General features: G+C 36.8%; 1 protein-coding gene across 1 annotated transcript in view; it reads right to left on the bottom strand.

Moving 5' to 3' along the window:
- Positions 1-12,053: 12,053 nt before the first annotated feature.
- Positions 12,054-24,245, bottom strand: part of Col3a1 (collagen type III alpha 1 chain) — a 37,573-nt gene continuing 25,381 nt past the window's right edge. Inside the window, exons 31-51 of the mRNA XM_021152668.2 lie at positions 24,086-24,193; positions 23,800-23,853; positions 23,182-23,235; positions 23,046-23,099; positions 22,392-22,445; positions 21,836-21,943; positions 21,510-21,563; positions 21,139-21,192; positions 20,797-20,958; positions 20,579-20,686; positions 19,608-19,715; positions 18,533-18,586; positions 18,341-18,448; positions 17,822-17,875; positions 17,282-17,389; positions 16,992-17,045; positions 16,783-16,890; positions 15,665-15,959; positions 14,475-14,662; positions 13,899-14,141; positions 12,054-13,158 (exon numbers count right to left, since the gene is read on the bottom strand). Of these exons, the coding sequence (XP_021008327.1) occupies positions 13,012-13,158; positions 13,899-14,141; positions 14,475-14,662; positions 15,665-15,959; positions 16,783-16,890; positions 16,992-17,045; positions 17,282-17,389; positions 17,822-17,875; positions 18,341-18,448; positions 18,533-18,586; positions 19,608-19,715; positions 20,579-20,686; positions 20,797-20,958; positions 21,139-21,192; positions 21,510-21,563; positions 21,836-21,943; positions 22,392-22,445; positions 23,046-23,099; positions 23,182-23,235; positions 23,800-23,853; positions 24,086-24,193 (2,277 nt within the window). The 3' untranslated portion in view covers positions 12,054-13,011. The remainder of the gene's footprint in view (positions 13,159-13,898; positions 14,142-14,474; positions 14,663-15,664; positions 15,960-16,782; positions 16,891-16,991; positions 17,046-17,281; positions 17,390-17,821; positions 17,876-18,340; positions 18,449-18,532; positions 18,587-19,607; positions 19,716-20,578; positions 20,687-20,796; positions 20,959-21,138; positions 21,193-21,509; positions 21,564-21,835; positions 21,944-22,391; positions 22,446-23,045; positions 23,100-23,181; positions 23,236-23,799; positions 23,854-24,085; positions 24,194-24,245) is intronic.

The following is a 24,245-nucleotide window of genomic DNA, read 5'->3' as shown; positions in this document are numbered from 1 at the left end:
AAGGCCATCCAGAGACTGCCCCACCTAGGGATCCATCCCATCTGCTGGCACCAAACACAGATACTACTGCTGATGCCAATAAGTGCTTACTGACAGGAGACTGGTATAGCTATCCCCAGAGAGGCTCTGCCAGAGACTGACCAACACAGATGTGGATGTATGCAGTCAAACATATATGTATGCAGTGCAGAACCCCAATGGAGAAGTTAGGGCAAGGACTGTAGGAGCTGAAGTGGTTTGTGACCCTATAGGAAGATCAACAATATCAACCAACCAATCCCTGCAAAGCCCCCAGGGACTAAACCACCAACCAAAGAGTACACATGGGAGGACCTATGACTCCAGCTAGATATGTACCAGAGGATTGCCTTAGCAAGCATCACTGGGAGGAGAGCCCCTTGGTTCTTTGGAGGCTCAATTACCCAGGGTAGGGGAATGCTAGGGCGCTGAGGCAGGACTGGGTGGGTGAGGGGAGTGGGGAGCACCCTCATAGAGGCAAGGAGGAGGGGGGAAGAAGATGGGAGCCTGTGGAGGGGAAACTGGGAAGGGGGTAACATTTGAAATATGAACAAAATAACCAATAAACATTTAAAAAAATAAATGGAGACTCAAGTAGATGAAGACAGGACTGTGGGTGGTAATGTGAATAATTTTCTCACTTATAATGAAAGGCAGTTGGAGATACAGAATGACTACAATTGTTAGTTTAATGTGGAAAAAATGTAATGTGAATTGGAAACATCTGTATTTAGAATTGAAGCTCTAAGGGTCAAGAGAATCCTGAGGTCCAGAGCACTGTGAGTCCTCTTACAGGTTTCTTTGTGTGATGTTGACTCTGGAAGGCTCTGAAGAATAGCTATGGTCTTGCCTTCAGAGAGACTTTCTGGCTCTAGTGAAAGAAAATTCAAGAGAACATTTGAAAACCAGACTTATTTGTTTTATCATAACAGCAATGGTATCTGCCTCCTGTTTCATTTCCTTTTTGTCCCTAAAGCCTCTGTCAGTTTTTAAAATTAAATCTTCCAATTTTTAAGTTAAACAAACTCTGCAGTCTCAATCCAACTTTGTCCATATTATCCTTTCATAAGTATCTTGCCCCATAACTGTATGTTCTGTTCTCTGAGGTCATTGTTTTGGAGACAACTGATTTCATCGGCCATCTGTACAAGGATACTTTCCACATGTTCTTAGCTACCCCTTGACCTACTATTCTCCAATCAGTCACACATTTCATCATGTCCAGCTACCCTTCCAAATGAATCACTTTTGTGTCTAAGTGCCACGTAGGAGGCTGTGAGAAAGCCTAGAGTAGAGCAACTTTGCACTTAATGTTTTCTTTAAGAAGACCTCGCCCACATTACTGTTGTAGACACGACTTCAGTTGCCTATTCTCTCGTTCATCCTATTTCACAGCATATGTCTCCATGCTTTTTTGACTCTTTCCCAGAATAAGTCCTTGAAGGAATGTGCTGTATTCCTTGCTCTGAGGGTTGTCTCATCTTTTCCTGTAAATTGTCCTTTGTCTTTCTTCCATCATAAATATTGCTGTTTTTATGCTTTGTTCCCTTTGAAACTCATTCTGAATCTCCAGTGTGTGATACTAAAAGATGAGGTTAGGTCAAATTCCTTTCAAGTCAGTGGTTTTCAACCTTTCTAATGTTAATGACACTTTAACACAACTCCTCATGTTGTGGTGTCCTCCAACCATAAAATTATTTTGTTGCAACTTCATAACTATAATTTTGCTATGAATTATGCTATGAACCATAATGTAAATATCTGGTATGCAGGATATTTGACATGGGATTCCTTTGAGGATTATGAACCATAGGTTATGAAGCATTGTAAATGTTAATGTTTATAACTATATATTATTGCTGATATCAGTTTTTGTCAGAGAGGCTTCTATTTGAAATGTAAAGAAGTAACTTCAAAGGCTTAAAATTATTTAAATAGCTAAGAATAAGTAATTTTTGAATACTCAGCAATAAATATAATATTTCTATCAGCCTCAACAAAATTTGGAAATATCACAGAACAGAAAATGCAAAACCCAGAGAATGAATGAGAAGGTATACTCTGAAACAATGTTTTCGGTGCATGACTGGTTGTTCAAAACAAAACAAAAAAACTGTTAGAGTCTGGCACTCATTATTTAATGTAAACTAAGTACAATCTTACTGTTTTTTTTTTTTTACCATGTAGGCATGTAAAACTATATTGAAATAGATTTGCTCTTTACATTTTTTCATATAAAACATAGTTCTAAAAATATCTTTAATAAATGTGTTTAAATTGATTGATATGAATAACACCTCAAGAGCTTAAGATTGGGGGCAAGTTGGTATCATTAATAAAGTACCAGACTTCCATTCTCGAAAAAGGAATAATTTATATGATTAATTCACAAATGTGTTAGTGGTTATGTTTAGAGTGTAGCTGTTCAATGGTTCTTATTTGTAAACATCCCAGCTCAGTATGTTGCTAGTTGGAGGAAATCACCTGCTGTGTACATTCTTCCTAGAGTCAAAACTATTAGCCAAAACAAAAATATTTTCCTTATAACCTAGCCAATTGGTGTTACTGTTATAAACAATAGGAAAGAGTCTGATAAGGTGTCTTTCATTGCCAGAAAGGAGATCATGGTTCCTCTAATGTCCGTGAGTTTGTGCTTTTTTGCCTAAGTGATATTTTTCCATAGGCAAAATCTCTTGGGGGCCATGCAGGAGAGGTGGTCATGGAGGCATCAATTTGGGAAAATTCACCCCACTATGTGCTGGCCAGTGTGAGATAAAACTTCCAAAGCCAAAAAGGAGAAGGAGGAATGGGATGGTATATGCACAGAGGACTGAAGTTGGTAGAGGAACAGATTTTTTTGAGTGGGTGGAAGGCAGTGGTTTTATTTATTTATTTATTTATGTATTTATTTATTTATGTGCTTGTTTATTTATTTTTTGGGTCTTTTTTCTAATTTTTATTTTTATTTTTTTGTTTTCTTTTCGGGGGAGCTACAGTGGTGGAAGGCAGATGTGGAAGAACTGGGAGAAGTGTGATATTATGGTGCATGATGAGAAATTTCCAAAAACTTAATAATAATTATGTTAAAACCCCAAAGATTCTTTCCCGAGTGTCTGTAGAGGTGGCTCATTTCCAGAACACTTGTATGCATGACCCTGGGTTCAATCTTTAGCAACATGCCATAAAACAAAATGAAACCTTTGTATGATCCTATGTTGTGGAGTAGGTTAAGTTAAATGCCCCATCTTGTTATTCTAATCTTTCTGCTCTACACAATAGTTCTAGCTTTACCTCTAACTATTCTTATAAAAACCATATCCATCATGTTATGAGAGTATTTAAATTGCCAATAATACCTCATAGCTCTGGACTCACCCATTCTTTATTTCTTCCTCTAACTGAACATGTGGTATTATATGTCAGAACGACATTTGGGTATATAACAACCCAGATGTCTCTCAACAGAAGAATGGATACAGAAAATGTGGTACACAATGGAGTACTACTCAGCTATTAAAAATGACTTCATGAAATTCGCAGGCAAATGGATGGAACTAAAAAGCATCATTCTCAGTGAGGTAACCCAGACACAAAAGAACACACATGGTATGTACTCACTGATAGGTGCATATTAGACCAAAATCTCACAATACTCACAATAAAACCCACAGACCATATAGAGTGTAGGAGGAAGACCAGGGTGTGGATGCTTCAGTCCTGCATTGAGGGGGGAACAGGGTGATTGAGGGAGGTAGAGAAAAGGGTGATCTTGGAGAGAGGAAGGGGAGGAAATAAGGGGACAGTATCAGGTCATGGAGGGGTTTCAAGAGAGGTACAGAGGGTTAGGAAATCAAATAAAAATATGTAGCAGTGGGGGATGAGGAACTGGGAGTAGCCACTGGAAGGTCCCAGACCCCAGGGAAACAAGAGGCTACCAGAAACCAGTGTGGATGACTTTAACCAAAATACATACACTGAAGGGGAAATAGAACCTGTAGAGACCATGTCCAGTAGATGAGCACAGCCCCCAGTCAAGGGATGGGGGCACCCACGCATCTCAAAAATTTTAACCCAGAAATGTTCCTATGCAAAGGAAAGACAGGAATAAATAATAGAGGACAGAAGGACGGGCTACCCAGGAACCATTCTACCTGGGGAGCCATCCTGCTTACAGACAAAAACCCCAACACTGTTGATGTCGTCAAGAGGTGCTTGCTGACAGGAACCTGGTGTTCTGCCAGCAACTGACCAGTGCAGTTGTGGATGATTGGAACCAACCATCAGAGAGAGTCCAGGGACCTCAGTGGGAGAGATGGCAGAAGGACTAGATGAGTGGAGGGAGATTGAAGTTCCATAGGCAGAACAATGTCAGCTGGCCAGACCGTCCAGTGCTCCCAGTGACTAGACCACCAACCAAGGAGTTACAGAGAAAGATACATGACTCTAGACTCATATGTAGCAGAGGATGGCCTTGCCTGATGTCAATGGGAGGGGAGGCCCTTGGTCCTGTGGAGGTTTGATGTACCAGCATAGGAGAATGCTGGAGGCAGGAGAAAGTACATGGGTGGAATAGCACCCTCATAAAGGCAAAGGGGAAAGGGGAGAGGGGAGAGGGGAAAGGGGAGAGGGGGAGGGGGAGGGGAAGGGGGCATCCAATTTAAACATGATTGTTTCTTCCTTGCTTCTTTCTATTGCTTTGAATTTCTCTATCACAAATTGTGCTCAGTCTTCTGGCATGAGTATGTAAGTCACCATGTTTTTGCTAAATTCTACAATTCTCCCTGAATCTTGTACTTTGCTTTGCACTGACCCCTGTGTTTATTAATGACTCACTGAAGAGTCTAGACATAGACTCTAAGTCTTGATTATATTTTTACATTTGTTTTGTTTCTTAGTCAGCAGTGGCTCTTAACTCTATGTCTATCTCTCTATCTCTATCTATCTATCTATCTGTCTGTCTGTCTGTCTGTCTGTCTGTCTGTCTGTCTGTCTATCTATCTATCTATCTATCTATCTATCTATCTATCTATTATGAAAAACAGTAAGACAGCAACTAAATAATTTTAGTACAGTCTTACTATGTGGGTTTGTTTTCATGCCTTCTATCACTCCAAAACCAACCAAGAGGGGAGGAGCTTCAAACCTAGTCCTAGCTCAATTTTTGTATGTCCTGTAATCATGTAAGTAGTATCTTTAACAAAAGGGACTCAACATCTATTATCATCATAAAACTAACAAAGGTGACATGAGGTTTCAAGTAAATCATCACTTCCTTGAGACTAGCTACCTATGGAACTTTAAGCTGTAACTGTTTGGCCTCTGACATTCCTTTTTGCACCAACATGGTAAGACTGTATTAAAATTTTGTTGCTCTTTTATTGCTCTTCCAGGTGCTTTTCTAAATCTATCAGATGGCCAATATTAGCTTTATGTGAATAAACCTGTTTGTAGGGGTGAAATGATTTCTGAAATCACACTACTGTATATCATTAGCATGTTCCTAATGGCCTTGTGATTAAGAAACTGGGAAGATACTTTAAAGAAGTTAATAAGGGCCAAAAGAGTAAGAAAAATCTCATTATCAGTTCTTTCTTGATATAAACCCTATTTGAAATAACATGGATGGGGGAAAGTATCTATAATCCATGGTCATTCTCCATAAGCCATCTGTCTTCTTACTCCAGAGCACTGGTTTTGGGCTGTGTAACTAGCTTTTTGAAAGTAGGTTTCTTGACCTGACTTAGACTATACTTCAACCTACTGTGGCTACTATTCCCAGCCCAGTGGCTCTCCACTGGCCATACCCGGCTGTTGAGAGGTGTCTGTGATAGTCATTTCTATCTTTATTCCTAGGATAGTTTCTTGTAGAGGAGTGATGGACACAGCATACTCTGAAGATAAATGCCCACAGCTACTTCAAGCTTAATTTTCTTTTGCTTGTGCTGCTCGTTTATTGGCTTCCTTCATACTCTTGTAATCTAACCTTTGCTCAGGCTTTAATGCTTTTCAGTAGCAGAGAGTTTAACTTTCTGAAAAGTTAAGATTTTAACTTTAACTTTCTGTCAGTTCTTATACTAGGAACTCTGGCTTACACACATCTTGAAGGGTTTGCTCTTTACTAACATGGAAAGTAACATGGTTTCCCCATTTTTATTTCTTCCTGAATGCTTTATTATCCTATGAACCAAATTTACATGATAAGCTAAATCATTTAGTACACAGAGCCTCTTCTACTCATAAAGATCACATCTTATTATGGGGCCCAAAAAAGCCTTTAAAGCCACATTCTGGTCCAGAGGTCCACCTGAATCAAGGTTTCTTTAAGTCTCTAGTTTTATTTAGCTCACTAGACTGTAAAACATTGTCGCATCTGGCATGACCTATTTCCTCAATAATCTATGTCTTTCCTCTATTGTATCCTAGGTTCTGATATTCATAAATATCTCAGATGACAAGCAAGTGTCCCTGCTGGCTTCTATGAGTCAGTTCCTCAGAGACGGACTTCCCTAGTTTCATCTCAGGTTATGCAGCCTTTGCTTCAAAGAGGGATGTGAAGTCATATCACACACTTAAAGAGCAAGCAGACTGATCCTATCTTCCTCCATGAGTCACAGTCCCATGAGCCAGGCTGTGAGGACTTGTGTTATTCCTTGTTTAAAAGTCAAGCACTATGCATGCTGATTCTTTTGTAATTATCAGATATTTCTTATCCTGGGGGCATAGGTTAGGTTTCTGTGTGTCTTTTCAACTATGATTTCCATTTCTTTTGCATTAAAGTGCAGAACTTAGTGGAGTCTTAAAGGCTGTCTACATTCATCTCTTCCCACTATTGGCCTAGGTTTCAAGGTTTTAAATTAGAGGAAGCACATATCTCATGGGTCTTCTCTTTCCTTGCCAACTATGAGGAACAACAAGCAAACATCTTCATTTCATCCTGCTATCCTTTTATTTTTTCCTGTGAAATCAGACATGGATGCAGTTCTCTTCTCCATTGTAATTCCTCCCCTTTGTGGAAAGTTCTTATGGTATAGACAGCCGAGCCTCAGTTTTTGGTCTTATTATCTATAACCCAGGCAATTCAGCAGCCTTCATGGCCTGCATACAATCAAATATACATGTACTTCTCAGGAACTATTTTCATTGTACTCAATATAAGTCACTTGAGGTGCATTCTCATATTTGTTTGACAGATTTATTCATCAAGGAAAAAATGCCACCCAATACCATGTTAAAAAAAATAAAATTAAATAAAAGAAAAACAGATTTTAGAGTTCCCCTGAAGACATTTTACTTTCCAAAGGATAATCCTTGTATTTGTGTCTCGCTAACCATCATATGGAGCATACAACTGCCATATAACAACAAAATTACAATCTCCCATCATACACTTACTATCTTCAGGTAGAGGAATCTCAGTTGCCCATGATGTTATCCATGCAATGGCTCTTTCCTAACATGTCTTTGGGCCTGTCAACACCACTTTGTGCATTGATTGTATTATATGACTTTTTTGGTGGAGACATGAACAGATATTTATTCATCTCAGAGGAGGTACTGAGAATAAGTGGATATTAGCCTGAAAGCTCGAAATACCCAAGATACAATTCACAGACTGTGTGAATCTCAAGAAGGAAGACCAAAGTGTGGATGCTTCAGTCCTTCTTAGAAGGGGAAATAAAATACTCATGGGAGGAAATACTGAAAGTGTGGAGCATTAAAGAAAAGACCATCCAGAGACTGACCCACCTGGGGATCCATCCCATATACAGACACCAAACCTAGACTCTATTGTGGATACCAAGAAGTGCTTGCTGGCAGGATCCTGATAAGGCTGTCTCCTGCGAGACTATGCTAGAACCTGGCAAATAGAGAGGAGATGCTCACAGCCAACCACTGGACCTGAGCAAGGGGTCCCCGATGGAGTAGCTAGAGAAAGGACTAAAGGAGCTGAAGAGGTTTGCAACCCCATAGGAAGAACAACAATATCAACTAACGAGACGCCCCTGAGCTCCCAGGAACTAAACCACCAACCAAAGAGTACACATGGAGAGACCCATGGCTCCAGTTGCATAAGTAGCAGAGGATGGCCTTATCAGACTTCAATGGGAGGAGATGCCCTTGGTCCTGAGAAGGCTTGTTGCTCCAGTGTAGGGGAATGCCAGTGCCGGGAGTTGAAGTGGGTGGGTAGAAGGGTGAGCACCCTCAGAGAAGCAGGGGGGAGGGAGGATGGAATATCAGGTTTCTAGAGTGGAAACCAGGAAAGGGGATGATAACATCTGAAATGAATATATATATATATATATATATATATATATATATATATATATATCAGACCAAAGAAAGATTTTACTGAAATTCCACTTGAAGAGCCAGTGGTTGTGTTAAAATCACATACAAAAACTTCATTTAAGATTACTTACATTTGCAAGGATGGCCCAAAGGCAACAGTATCACCACACTGCTTGCTACAGCATGTAAGAAAACTCACAAAAACAGCATGACTAGAAGTCTATGCCCAACTTGCTGGCTGCTCCATGGAATTCAATTGTTTGCTTGTTGTTATATGACTTGTAGCTGGAGCCTCATGAATTTTCCGAGTTTTGATATATCATAGTTCCAAAATGTGAAGAGCAAGCATTGTTTGTTTATCATCTATTCCACTACACTGTCACTTGTCCCTTCCATGTTCTTGACTTTTCTTTACTTCCTTTGGATCATTGTGATAGTTTGTAGGTCCTGTATATATTTTCTCCTTTTAGATTCAATAGATTGATGGCCTCAATTACTTCCTTGTATCAATGATAGATATCTAAATCATAGTGCACTCTATTAGCAAAGATGAACTCCTTGATTAATGTACTTTAATAATTTTTGGCAACCCTTTTTTACTTAATTAATTCATTGTAGTTTTGAGACAGGGTCTGACTATGTAGCCCATGCTATCTTTAACTCTACAGCATTCTCCTGTCTGAGCCTGTTGCATGTTGGGATTAAAGATGTGTGTCTTCTTGCAACGCTTATTGTTAGTAATTCACACCAAATGTCTTGATTTACACCACATTCCTCTTTGTCTTAAATCACTTACCCGATTTGTTAGCAACTCCTGTTGGCTATGTATCAAAATGCATTCAAAACACAACTACTTTCAACCCATCCACTGTGATCACTTTGATAGAGGTCACCATCATCCTTGGCCCAGATTATCACAATAGACTAAATCATAAACTCTACCTCATGCAATATTATTCCATAAAACCATTCTAAGCACTACTCTGTAACTGTTAATAGCATCTGTTAGATTCAAATTCCTTATCTTCCTGAGAGGAATGGCCACAATCTCCACTTGGCTCAATAATAGTGGATATTCTATAACATCATCAAAACAAGAACATTGATTACAATTTGACAAGACCAATAATTTCCTAGGAGATAAGATTCTTGACATTTCATGACATATTATCCAGAATATTATGCTTTCTGAGAATGGCTGTGAAGTATTATCTAGATAATCTAAACTGAGAGGATAAGACACATCCTGAAATGAGCAGGACTATTCCATGGGCTGGGTTCCTTGGAACAGAATAAAAAGTAGAAAACTAGCTGAGCCCAAACACTCAAAATTCTCTGCTTCTTGAAATGGACAAACTATGATTAGTATCTCTTGGAACTTCCAGCCTCCAAATCCTTCTTTAGGTTGCTTTTGTCTAGTATTTTGTCACAGCAACAGGAAAAAAAAAACTATTATAGACAATGACATCTGTTAGAAAATGATTGGGTCTACCAGATGCTACCTATGCCAGCATTCCTGTCTTCTAACATTTCAGAATTATATTATTTGCCTGTCAGAAAGTTTCAGATCTCTGAAATTTGGTTGGTTCCAGCATATCTGAGATCTGGGTTTACTTAAATAACCATGTTAAGAAATGCTTCTAGAACTTCCCGCTGCTATGTTCATGTACTGGTCATTTTTTCACTCAAAATGCATGAAACTGTCATATTTTTCAGAGCTGGAACACATATTTTTCAAATTTTATGCAGTATAAATTAAATAAATCTGTTTGTTCTTTGTTTATAAGCTTTCTGCGACTGACATTTTAATTTTTACCCTTGAAGTGTTCTTAGACCTGACTCTAGTTATAACTCTGGACACTCCAGTCAGTAGTGGGAGTGAGATATGAAGAGAACTGACATTGTGGCCATTTTGATTTCTAAGAACAAAAGAAATACTACCACATTTTGAAAAGTCATTGTCCTGGATCATCTGGCTGGGCCTAAGATCTCCTAAAGGTGTTTATACATGGCAGAGAAGAACAGAAGGGGACAAAATCAGAGGCCTACAATGTGAGAAGGACTCAACCAAGTACTGTGTGTGTGGTTTTAAAAATGAAAGAATCACATGGACACATGAACCAGAGTAACCCCTGAAGCCTGGAGAAGGATTGTGCTCTATAGTTCAATCAATCCAGTTTAAGATTTTGAACTCCAAAATGTAAAAGCATATGTCTAATGTATTTGCTTTAGTAATAATTTAAAAGCAGTGAAGGTATATTTAGGCCTACAGTTATAGGCATGTATATCTGATTTTTCAAATTCAGATCACCCCATTCAGTGAGATAAATTTCTGGGAAGGAAAATGTCTTCCAGTTTTCCAAGCTGAAGTAAGTTATATTCAATTGCAAGTGCATTGCAGGATGATATAATTTAGATACTCAGTAACTTTTATATAAACAGAGTTTATGTATTAAACTTAACAATTATTATATATAGCCCATGATGTAGTAAGCTCCATAATATATTGTGTTACAGACTTAGGAGGTAGAATGCTATAGTTGATATCCTTTTCCTAACTTAAAAGAATAATTCTCATAATCTTATTTAAGTCATCTTCTCAGTTTGAACTTATTTATTTCTTATTTCTAAACTTGTTATTCATGCATAATTAATGTATAAGTAATATATACAAATGCATTGTAACATAAATACATGAACTAAAAATATCTGAATGATAAAACAAAAGGCAGTTCACACAAGGTTGTTTCTAGGATAATGTTTGACTGGCAGGATTATAAGATATTTCTTAGAAGAGTATATTGATTGTCCAAAGTATTGGGTTTCCTTACTATTCCTTTCTGTTTTATAGCTAGGATTGAACCTGGGGCCTTGTGCCTGCTCAGAAAACACTACCCCGGACTGCACTCCTAGCACTACATGTTGCCTTGCTGACTGCTCAGTTGGACTCTCTTTGTGTATTGCTATTACTGTCTTAGTTACCAAAAGAAACAACAGAATTGATTTGTATATTTGGCTTCATAATTTGAATATTACCCACTCTATATTATTCAGCAAAGCATTTCAAACTGAAAATGGAAATAAGCAAAATATATTAAACTATGGAAGTTTCATAATGAAATCTATCATTGTTGAGCATGATAGCCATGACTATAGTCAAAATTCCCAGGAGGATGGTGCAGGAGCCGTTAACCTACACAATAAGCTCAAGAGACTTGACAAGGAATGAAACTTAACAAGACCTGTTTCAAAAAATTAATGATTAGTGGTTCATTTTGGGATTGGGCACCAAAAATGAAAAATAACTTTAAGAGTATGTTATTATTAATTACAGATAAAAATAGTCACAGTATCACCTCACAGTCCCTATAATCTATATCTATTATTCTCCAAAAAAATTTTAAATTCTACATTCAGATGAAGGAATCTAGTGTTTATGTTTTGCTGGTACTTAGTCTTCCCGATAATTTTCCCAGCATCTTCTTTCTTATTCACATTTCATGGATACCCTAGTTTTCTCTGTGATCATTTCCAGAAATTGGTTTCCTCAATTCTGATGTCCTTTGTTTGAAATAATGTCAAGGTCTCTACTAACTATGATGTAAAATATACAGAATTAATTAGGGCACATATCTTTATTCTGAAAATATGATATGCCATATTTTTTAATTGTTTCAATGAACTACACAATTAGACTAAAGTTCATGTAGACATGTCATTGTTAAATCTGTGAGAAGCGACAAAACCAGGAATGCTTCATTATGATATTTTATTATATGATTGGAAGGAAAAAAAGATCAACAACTACATGCAAGCTTACAAAAGAAAAAGTTTAAAACATTCTCTGTGTTATTGTGAGAAAAAAAAAACCAAACTTGTTTTTCGTTGTTTATTTTTATAGAATAAAAGAAGAGACGATCCTGTGGCATGCCAGTCAATATTTCTGGCAGAAGACAAATATAGATACTTTGCATTTATGGCTTGAATGAAGGTCACCAATTTTGATCTGGAGTTCTAAATGTGAAAATACATTAGCACCTTAACATGTGTCTTTAAAGCCCTTCCAAATACTTGCAAGTTCACCAGCAACAGCAGAAGAGAAGCACCTTTAAAAGCATTTATATCTGTGATGAAGACAATTATGAACTGAAAGTACTCCTTCAAATTCCTGCTCTATAATCTAGTTTTTTATTCTAGTTAACATTCTACATGGCTAACCAATGAAATTCATAAATTTTGTCAAGTTTTACATGATTGTGTAGTCTTCTGGACTCAGAATCTATCTGTTCTGACCAGTTGAGGTAGTTAGCATAGGGAGGACATGTCTAATTTTGTTTTTTCCTGTTTTGGAAATAAAGATATTCTATTCTGGTGAGTGAGTATGACCATTGCTCTGCAGATGGGCTAGAGTTCAAAGAATGTAACACAGTGTTATCATAAAAGTGTTGACGTTTATTTATTATAGCACCATTGAGACATTTTGAAGTTGGAATTGGTAAAAAAATAAAACAAAAGCATTTGACCTGTATTGGGTGGTTGAAACAGCAAAAAATTGTATTCTTTTTTTGTCAAATTATGCTTTTTCCAAAAGTTTGGAAATAAATAACTGGAATTTAGTTGGTCACTTGCACTGGTTGATAAGATTAAAACAAGAGGAACACATGGATGTGGTTTTTGTTTTGTTGGGGTTTCAGAGAGTTTGGCTTATAAAAAGCAAACAGGGCCAATGTCCACACCAAATTCTTGATCAGGACCCCCAATGTCATAGGGTGCGATATCTATGATGGGTAGTCTCATTGCCTTGCGTGTTTGATATTCAAAGACTGTCTTGCTCCATTCCCCAGTGTGTTTCTATTCAAAAGAGAAGAAAATGTGTAAGAAAAAGTCATGACATTATTATTACCTACATGTTTTCCTTAACTTATCACATTCTAAAACTGTCTTCTGATCTCACAAAGCAGTTACTATACATGGAAACTTCTAGACATATGAAACCTTCTGTATTTAAGTTTTAATATTCTCAGTTGATAAGTAAGATTGTTAATCAAAGCCTGGCAAGACTCAAAAGTTAACCCAAGAGGGAGATGGCCACAGGCTAGCTCATTCACAAACCTGGTTCCGGTTATTGCTGTGGCACTATAGTTAACTTACAAGAAAATAGTTGAGTTACCCACAACAGGAGTGGCTAATATTAATGAATTATGAGAAAAAAGAATAGATCTTAAGTTGGACTTTACATTTTAAAGCAATAGTTATATCTGACAGACCTTATATAATTAATAGTATGTGTAATTTATAGTAAATATCCCAGTTATCAAAGTTATTTTTATGAGTTTAAATTTCAATTATTTTCATTTCAAAGGTTGTTCATCTAGAAGTTAAGGTCTATTCAATTTATTTAACATTTAACATTTGAAATATTTAACATTTCTATAACAAACAAGTGGATATTATATAATTCCCCCACCCAAGAAGCTTTTAGCTTTATTTCTTCTACTAGTTTTATTTCTGCTTCTCAAAACAGCTTGGATAATTAAACAATAAATTCTGAGTTTATTTGCCATCCTATCTGAAAAGACATTGGTACTTACAGTACAGCCATCCTCTAGAACTGTGTAAGTGAATTTGCTGTTTCCTTCAGCCTTAAATTCGCCTTCATTTGATCCCATCAGCTTCAGAGACTTCTTTACATTGCCATTTTCCTGATCCATATAGGCAATACTGTTTTTGCAGTGGTATGTAATGTTCTGGGAGGCCCGGCTGGAAAGAAGTCTGAGGAATGCCAGCTGCACATCAACGACATCTTCAGGAAGATCAGGAGGGCCATAGCTAAACTATAAAAAAAAGAAAAAAAATATTACATCTAAGCTTGTGACTGAAACCTAGAGTAAGTGATTCATTCATACAACATTAGCACTGACATTGTATTATAACTTGTTCATGTACATTATATGATCTTTTATTGTGTGCATAGATAAATGCCCTAGCAAGTTAAAGAAAGATGTTTACATGCAAATGACCTTGTATCATTTAGTCTTTTATAGGAATAATAATTGTTTAATCACACAAGTGTTTGGGGTGTTCTACTCAGTAACCATAAACAAGTAAAAGGAAAAAGGTGTTATGTAATAGGCATAGCTCAGTTTAAAGGTTATATCCTTTCTTACCTGAAAACCACCATTCATAGATTCTCCAAACCAAACATGTTTCTTCTCTACACCAGAATCTGTCCACCAGTGCTTACGTGGAACAGTCATGGGGCTGGCATTTATGCATGTTTCCCCAGTTTCCATGTTACAGAATACTTTTATAGCATCCATCTTGCAGCCTTGGTTAGGATCAACCCAGTATTCTCCTGAAATGTCACCAAAGAGATAATGTGAATTAGTTATAAAATTTAGAAGTGGAGGCTGAACCACAAGATTTGTTTGTTACTTGGTTCAGTGTATGGAGTACTACTGTATCTATTTGAACTATGTAGCACAACTGATTGATATTTCTGAAGTAAAAAGCTAGTAAGCACCATAAAAGCATGAAAATAGAAAAATACAGTGTTACCATTGACTGATGATGTACAGATTGGTGTATTTTATTTGTCTAAATATCATCTTTTATTTTAAAGATAACACTATAGTCCATATTTATGGCATATTTTAACTTAATTTGTACTTATTTCTTATTTTAATTAATGCCCAGAAGATAGTCTGAGTAAAAGCAGTGGTCTCTCTCAAGATATTTAAAAGCTTGAATTAATTTTGAAATGGTATTTTAAAATTTGAAAATATTAAGACATTTTATATAATAAATATATTTTGGTAATGAAAGCTAAAATTAAACATGTTACAGTAGATAAAACAGGAGTGATTTAAGAAAAAAAGTTTGAAATTTAATCATTAGTTCATTAAAATGAATTCTTTAAATATATAATATAATAATAAAAATAGTAAAATTATGCTTATCTAACCATGGGAATAGGATGATATATGCTACTTGCTCACTTAAATCATTCTGGTTTGGTATTTAGAAATATTTGTGTTAAAATTTCTATAGAAACATCCATAAAGTTTCTTTTCTTTTCTTTTTTTTTTTTTTTTTTTTTTTGGTTTTTTGAGATAAAGTTTCTTATATTTGAGATATTTTGCAGTTACTTACATTATACCTTAAATGCTCCTTCAAATATTGTTTTTTCCTCTTTACTATCAAGCATTTTCAACTCAACTAACAATGTTAATTACAAGTACAAGATAGTACAAGAGCTTCAAAATATTTTCCATTGGATCAATTTTCTTGGTCAAATTCTAATATAGGCTGATTTTTCAGTAAGTTTACAGCATGAAAGATGAAGACTCGAACGTACCACTCTTAAGTTCAGGGTGGCAGAATTTCAGGTCTCTGCAGTTCCGAGCAGGGTTTTTCCGAGAGCCATCCGGGCTTATAAGACTCTCTATTTGTCCATTAACTGACTTGAGTGAAGACATGATCTCCTCAGTGTTGATCTTGAAATCCATTGGATCGTCTCCATAATAGGGTGAAAAGCCACCAGACTTTTCACCTCCAACTCCAGCAATGGCAGCAGCACCACCACCACAGCAGGGACCAGGGGCACCAGGGGGTCCAGGGGGTCCTGGCTGTCCAGGGTGGCCTGGCGAGCCCTAGATAAGTAAACGTACAGAACATAGAAATGTTTTTCTTTGGCCTCCACTAAAGAAACATGTCACTTATGTATAAAAATGAATCATAAGCAATCAATCCACATATGTTGTGACAATTAGTTTAATTAAAAAATATTTGGAATGTTTTGAAGTCTCATGATTGTCAGTGTGTGACAAATATGATTTGTTACATACAAATATGTTATTCTATTACATAGGAGTAAGTATGGAGCAGAAACTTTATCATTTCCTCTGTGTAGAGATGTAAGCAAATAGCCCAGAAGGCACAATACTGCCATGAAAAGGAATAAAATAGGGACTTCATCTTTGGGGCTCAAAATATGCTTGTGACTTATTGGTTTTTCATTTGTTACATGTGTATTTGTCGATGCAATGGTTTGCTGTTACATTTGTCCCAACACTGTACAGTTAGAAGGCATTAGCCATGATTTTATCAGTAGCAATACAGAAGTTTTATAGGTCATTTAATCAGTAAAACGTCTACAGAAACAAAATGATATCTGTGAGTTCTCTGATGTGAGACCAGCATGGCCTAATTTGTTTGGTTAGTAGAGTATGTGTCATTTTATTGATATGTCACTCAGAAAGGCATATATATATATATATATATATATATATATATATATATATATATTACATCCATGTTATTCTGACATAAACCATCTTAATGCAATCAAGAATGCATTAAATTAGCTTTCACTTTCTAAAGTAAGTGACTATACTGTCTAGTTTACAAAGAATGAAATGTTGGTGACACATTGTATCATAGCAAATTAAATTGTGTATGTATATGCATTTTTACCTCAGATCCTCTTTCACCTCTGTTGCCTCTAGGCCCTGGTGGTCCGATAGGACCTGGATGCCCACTTGTTCCATCTTTTCCAGGAGGTCCATGTGGTCCAACTGGTCCCTTAAGAAATGAACATGATGGTGTTATAATGCTAAAAATATATTCCTGCTGTGTAAACATTTTGAAATGTTCACCTTTCAATGTATTTTTATGACACTTACTCTGGGACCTGCAGGTCCTGGACTACCAATTGCACCCTGGTGACCAGCAGCACCCTGGAAAGCAAAAAGGGATAGAGGCCAGTGAAGGACTTCAGAGCTTAGGGAAGGAACTGTTCACAAATTCTGCAGGACCCAATGAAACAAGCATTTCTAATTCTTTCATTCATCATTCATTGTTTCATGTCAAACTACTACTTCAAATATGCCCTTGAGTTCATGTCTCATCTCTCCAGTCTATTTCATTAGGTATGCAGTAAAGGAGAATTCCTAACATTAGATGATGCACTTACAGGAGAACCTGGAGGACCTGGATTGCCAGGGAATCCTCGATGTCCTTTGATGCCATTAGAGCCACGTTCACCAGTTTCACCTTTGTCACCTCGTGGACCTTGGGGACCCTTTAAAAATACATTTTTAATTAGGGTCATTATTATACAGACATATTGAAAGATTAAAATTAAGCTTATAGTAAATATAATCTATAGAATATTAACTTTATTAATGAATATTTTATAGCATTCTATTAGATTTATTGTAATAATTATATTATCTTAGGAAGAAATCCCTATCAAAAGAGACTTCACAAACATAATAACAAAGATTGTTTCTGCTTTAACTTTGGATTGATAACTGTAATTCTCATATCACTATCTGCACAGAACTTTTAGATACAGATTTTTTTCTGTATCATCAAATGAAAGTTTATATTTTCTCCATAGTTACATATCTGTCATTCTAATTACTTTCTAGAGATTTCATAAAGCAGCAGGGTGTTTCTTATACTCTAAAATGAGTTTAAAAACACATCAGGACAAATGTCTAATACTTACCGGAGCACCTCGAGCTCCAGCAGGACCAGGAGCACCAGAAGGACCAGCAGGGCCCTAGAATGCAAGCAAGAAATGGAACAAATGCAGTGTGAACCAAATCTTGTCACTGATTCAACTCCATTTTAAAAAGTTAATTGTGTAGCGAAGACAGGAAGATGTGAGAGGAATGGGGGAGGAGAAACATACTGTATAAAAGATTAATTAAAAATTAAGTTAATTTTCAAATTAAATAAAATAAACAATTCTGAATTTTTTTCAAAAATGAAAATTGTTTTTTTTAAAATGCTAACTTCATTGCAGTGGGATCATAGTACACATACTGTTATTGGAAGCTAGAGTTCTGTAAATTCTGACATCATTCCCACAGCAAACAGAAAGCTGCCCAATTAATACCAAAGGAAATCAGCACAGATATATCATGATGGCAAGAGAACCATCCCATTGCCCCACCTCAGCCTCTTTTTGAGGGTTGAGAGCATATATATCATATATCGAGCGCAGCATTGTATTAGAACTCACAGTTTCTCCTCTGTCACCACTCTTTCCAGATGGACCAACAGGACCAGGTGGGCCTGGATGACCAGGAGCGCCTGGGGCACCAGGAGAACCATTTTCACCACGATCACCCTGGAACAAATTCATGGATCTTACCTAAGCATGAAGGCCATTGAATTTAATTACACATGTCTACTCTACATGAATTTGTTATACCTTGCCACCAGGAGATCCATCTCGACCTGGCTGACCATCTGATCCAGGGTTTCCCTGGTTAAAAGAGAGTTAAAAGAGAGCCTTTTACCCTTTTAAAGATAATTTATAGTTTGTATACAAAGTATCACATACCATTATGGCAGTTTTGAACAAAGGATATTTTAGTAAACTTTTCTCCCCTGTGACATTCCCACGCCCTTGATGCCCCTCTATTCTAGTGGAAGCCAAAGTTGCTTCTGGTGAAAAGAAATAGCACATATTTCCAATGTGGTTTAACTCTTTAAAGAACCATAATTCTTTGGAGGATATTTCTGTTTTCCTAAAGTTTCAGGAATAAATATGAGGGGAGTACTAATAAAAAGAAAGCCTAAAATGGTTTTTAAGAACAGCTAATAAATAAGTTTTTAGAAGCGGGAAATCTAAATTTGTTATGAAAATCTAAAACTAAACTTCATTTAATATTTCCATACTAAATATATCTCTCAAAAATCCCAGAGCACACTGTTCAAATATATTTTAATACAGAATGTTAATTGAAAATTAAGAATAATCATGAATGAATTATGAACATTTTTATATAAAATTGAATCTTGTAATTTTGCCTATTAACTCATTTTCTAAATTATTTGTGGTTACGTTCTCTTTATTACTGAATATATTGGGAAATGTTTTTGGTCGTAGAACATATTAGCCTAACTTACAAAAAGATTGATTATCAGAGAGGGAAGAAGAACTCTGTTACATGGACACATTTTATTTAAATTGTAAACATTAAGATTTAGTGGACCTTTGTTTAACTAATACTTGAATTTCAGACTGGAGAGATGTTGCAATGGCTAGAGATTATTCCAACTAAACCTGATGATTTGAGTTCAATATCCTGGTTGCTAAATGCTGAAATGGAAAATCTTACTCTTGAAAGCTGTCCTCTGACCTCCATATGTGCACCATAGTTCTATGTGCTCATAGGTATACACACTAGCAAACACAATTTAATAACTATAATTTTAAAAATATACCAAACAACTGGAGTATTTGCTGGCTGGTTTAACACTAGATCTGAACTGCTACTTACATCCCTTCCAGGTTCACCAGCTGTACCAGGCTGACCAGGAAGACCTTGGGGTCCAGGAGGACCGCGTTCCCCATTATGGCCACTGGCTCCTGGTTTTCCACCTTCACCCTGCAAACAAAGAAATAGAATACATTTCACTTTGTGATTCCAACTAATGAGGTGTTACCAGATTGGAGGGTGAAGTGTGATTTAGTCAGTTTCTATTGATGTTTACTTTTCTTGAAATTATGCCTTTCATAAGAGAAAAATGGGGAGCAGGGGTTTTGGATTTTTCTAGTGTCTCAGGGATTCTGTATAGTAAAATGCTCTCTTCATCAGAGCACAGTTGACTGTGAAGAACAGAAGCTTATGAGTACAGCAAGAAAAATAATGATAAACTATCATCTCAGTGACCCTTAGAATCAGAATTTATTAGAAACTTCCTAGATATGTTAATTACTGTTAAATTTCCTGCTACTATTTTCTGAAATATTTTGTTATGCTATGAAATATGGTGCGAGTGGAATTATGTTAACTTCTTTATTGAATGGACATTCCAGATACTAAGCACTATCATGTTCTGGTATCAGTGAAGGCAAACCAATAATTTTGACTTCAAGAGATGGGTAATTTACATCAGTTAAAGTATCATATATTTATGAGATGAAAAAGTTTCTCCCTTGGTAGTTATAGTGAACCAACTGAAGAATGCTCACAAGTTTCCTAACAGTGATGTTTGAGAAAGCAACATTGTTTTCCTGTGATGTTGGCTTGCTTGTGTATATGTGCAAAGCTTGTTTACTACGTCCTTTGCTAGTGTGTTCTGGGACGACTTAATGAAAGTTTTGCTTTTGCAAACCTCAGAGTGTCAAGAAGGTAAGATCTTTGATAATTTATACCTTGATCAGAAAACTTTTTATATCTAATACAGTGAAGAAATCTCTATACCTATGAAGTAAAGCAAACATCAGATGCAAGGTGACTATGCTTACCTTGATACCCTGAGGTCCAGGGCTACCCCTTGGACCTGGCATGCCTGGTGGTCCAGCAAGACCTCGTGCTCCAGTTAGCCCTGCAATTCCAAGTGGACCTGGGGATCCCTGTTGTAATAGATACGAAAGAATCAGCTTATTGCTACAGAATTCTGGTTCCCTTATTATGTTTGTTATCAGAATATGCAGTCTACCAACAAAACAGCAATAGCTCTCACCGGAGGACCCTGAGCACCAGGTGGCCCCTTCTCTCCAGGCTGTCCAGCATCACCTTTTGGTCCAGCTACTCCAGGGTTGCCAGGAGAACCACTGTTGCCTGCAGGACCTGGAGGGCCGTCCTTGCCAGGAGCACCACTGGGTCCTGGGGGCCCTGGATTACCCTGCAAATAATTTAAATTTTAACATGGCAGAAAGGGGTCTTTTTGCTTTCCTTGCCTTTTATTTATTTTAGATTTTAGGTGGGATTTGGTAGATGCTAAATTTGGTAGGTATCAAAATGTTTTCTTATTCTAGTCTTTCTGTAAGTTACATTGAAAAAAAAAAAACTGGAGAGAGCTTACATTATTGCCAGGAGGACCAGGAAGACCACGCCCACCGGGAAAGCCAGCAGTACCCTGTGAAATGTCAATGAACCAATTAGTTCAAGACTAAAACAAAACTCTGTAAACACATAAATATGAAGATAAGGAATGTTCCAGGAATTGAATTCTATCTTGAAGTTATTTAGGATTTGCCAACTCTCTTTAAATTTATACACAACTACCAAACCAAACCAAACCAAACCACCCCCCTAAAACAAAACTAAACTAAACACTGACTATAGTATTCTCTCTGTTGTTTTCATGTCATTATCCGGTCTTCACTTAGATTGGAATCAATAACTATGTTCAATAACAGTCATAGAATGATGGCTAAGAGAATTCATACTTACAGGACCACCAGGACTACCGCGTTCACCCTTTACACCCTGAGGACCAGGCGGACCCTAAATACAAATGAGAGGAAAGAATATTGAGTAAAGTAATAAAATAAACATTTGAGAAAAGCATTAATCACTGGAAAACCAGTAATGCTCCCTGAAGAGATTAAATTAGCTCACCTATGATCATATCCAAATTACAGAAATGAAAATTAGAATTAAGGACTATAATCATATGAAGATTATATTCTCCTCCCATAACACAAAAATCTTACATGAAATATTAACTTAGTAATAAACCAAAATGTCTTACACAATGGTTTAACAATAAGACTTACAGCAGGTCCAGAACCGCCAGTGGGTCCTGCAGGTCCTGGAGGGCCTCCTTCACCTTTCTCTCCAGGGGCACCTCTTTCTCCTTTAGCACCTGGTTCACCATTCTGTCCCTGAACACAGCAACAGTGACCATCTGTGAGTCAAGTTCCTTCACAACATGCTTGACTTATCATTGTTTCTCTTTAAAACATAGAACTTTTTTTTTTCTGGGAAGTTGTTGCCATCAAATAAGGATAGGAGGCTCTTAGAAGATATGCCAAAGCAAAACCAATCAAAATACTGTGGTAAAAGAAGGAGAATAAGGATAAGAATAAGGAGAAGGAGGAGGAGGAGGAGAAGGAAAAGGGTAAGGGTCTTCCCTTGAATTTGAAAATGAGCATCATGATGTTGCACAAAGAAGGATTGGTGTTTGAGCTGCTTAAAAAGGGGATAAAGTAATTTAGAATGGTAAAGTGGCTGAAGAAATACTGGAACCAGGGTAACATTTGCATTTGCTAGTTTTCAGTAATTTGATAAAAATAGGCATTGTGATATGCATTCTTAGAAGTCCATACTTACAGGAGCACCCGGGAAGCCAGCAGGTCCTGGAGGGCCATGTTCACCTCGCTCACCCTGAAGGAAGGTATATTATTAGTCACAGTGAAGGCCTTCTCCACAGGCATTATGTGTCTCTGTAGCTAAAAGTCTTTTTTTTACTTCTTATCAACATAAGAAAGGAACAGCACTACAACTGTTGATTTCTTCTGCCTTTGAACTGGGATATAACTTGCAAGGAATATATCATCAAAGTGTTCAAATATTTAATACACTTAAATATTGCAAGTATAATGTATTTAAAATTTGGCAGAAGGGTAAAATATCTACTAACACATTGATTAAACAAATACACTTTCTGTAGCTTTATCTTGATTGCCAAGTCTTTTTAGGGGCAAAGGATTTTTGATTTGGATAAGCTTTTGGTAAAGTTTAAGAGATGCTCATTTAGAAATATATACTGTTTTTCAATTTATGTACTTTCCCCAGAGTTTTTCCAGTAAATAAGGTATCTTAAATAATCTCATGAGGACTTTAACATTTTAAAATATGTTCTTGCATCTCATATATTTTAAACATAGAGCTTTAAACATGAAGATCAGAATACCAGGGTCAAAGTTGCTAAAGCTATGGACTGTTTTGTGTTGAGAGTATGATGAAAATGCCTTTAATACTTACAGGTCCACCTCGAGGTCCAGCTATACCTGGAAGTCCGGGGGAACCACCTTCACCCTGAGAAAAGATCAAATGATATTGTTACTGTTCTATGTCTATTAAAACAAAGATTGATTTTTGTTTCCAGTAGTTTTGTTACCTTATCTCCAGGCTGACCAGCTGGGCCAGGGGGACCAATAGGGCCAGCAGGACCCTGCAGGAAGAAGCGTCTTTAGTTTTGAAAAAATAAACATCATTTCTTGTATTAATCAGAGTGTAGGGACATTTATTTACCACTAAAGTGGGTATATTTTTGCTCTCTCTTGGCTCAAATGATTTGTTCATTGCTGTGTATAAGTATGAGAGTTTAGTAAGTTCACTACTCTGTGTGTATGATTGAAGAAGGTACTTGAATTAAGTGATTTCATTGATACATTCTTTTTCTTTAAACCATAATTAGAGAAGATAAATAGGATGTGATAAAATACCTTATGGTAACATCTTTTTAAAACTGTATTTCTTAACAATATTAATTACATTGGATTTCTTGATACATTATGGTAGCTATTCTTTGCTTTTATCATACTTCAGTCACTGTAGAACTATCAGGGAGTGATAGATAGAAGCTAAGATTTAAGTAGGGAAGTGATGAATATTGTTTTAATGTTCAGAATGTGGTAACATATGGTCTCATTTTATGAAACAGTGAAAGCTGAAGAAGGGTCTACAACATATTGCATATAATCAGGGCTCATTTCTCATTGATGTGAATACTCACCCTTGGCCCATCCTTTCCTGGAACTCCGTCAGCACCTGCACCACCTGGTTCACCCTGCCAATCAAAAGCAAGCATCATCAGATAACAACATCCCCAGCCAAACATAGCAATTCTCAGGATTTGCTGGGGTTAGAGATGATATTTTGATTGATATTTGTTATAGGACTCTATGTCAAAATTCACTTAAAATGATAACAACAATTTTGAAAATAGTTTCTAGTGATGGAAATTTCCTTTAATCTAGAAGGGGTGTTTTATTATAAAATCAAGATAAAACTATAAGCACCTTTTCACCCTTTGGGCCAGGACTTCCAGGACCTCCTCTTTCCCCTGGCATCCCTTGCAGACCAGGAGAACCAGAAGTACCAGGAGGGCCAGGGGGACCAGCAGGGCCCTGCAATGAAGAAATACATGACAAATGACAAGAAAGCAATTGAAGTGCATTC

Source organism: Mus caroli, unplaced genomic scaffold, assembly GCF_978045245.1.
Source record: "Mus caroli unplaced genomic scaffold, Mus_caroli_1 scaffold_1, whole genome shotgun sequence".
NCBI classification, from domain to species: Eukaryota; Metazoa; Chordata; class Mammalia; order Rodentia; family Muridae; genus Mus; species Mus caroli.
Note: the sequence above shows the minus strand (reverse complement) of the source record. Positions and strands in the feature narration are given on the sequence as shown.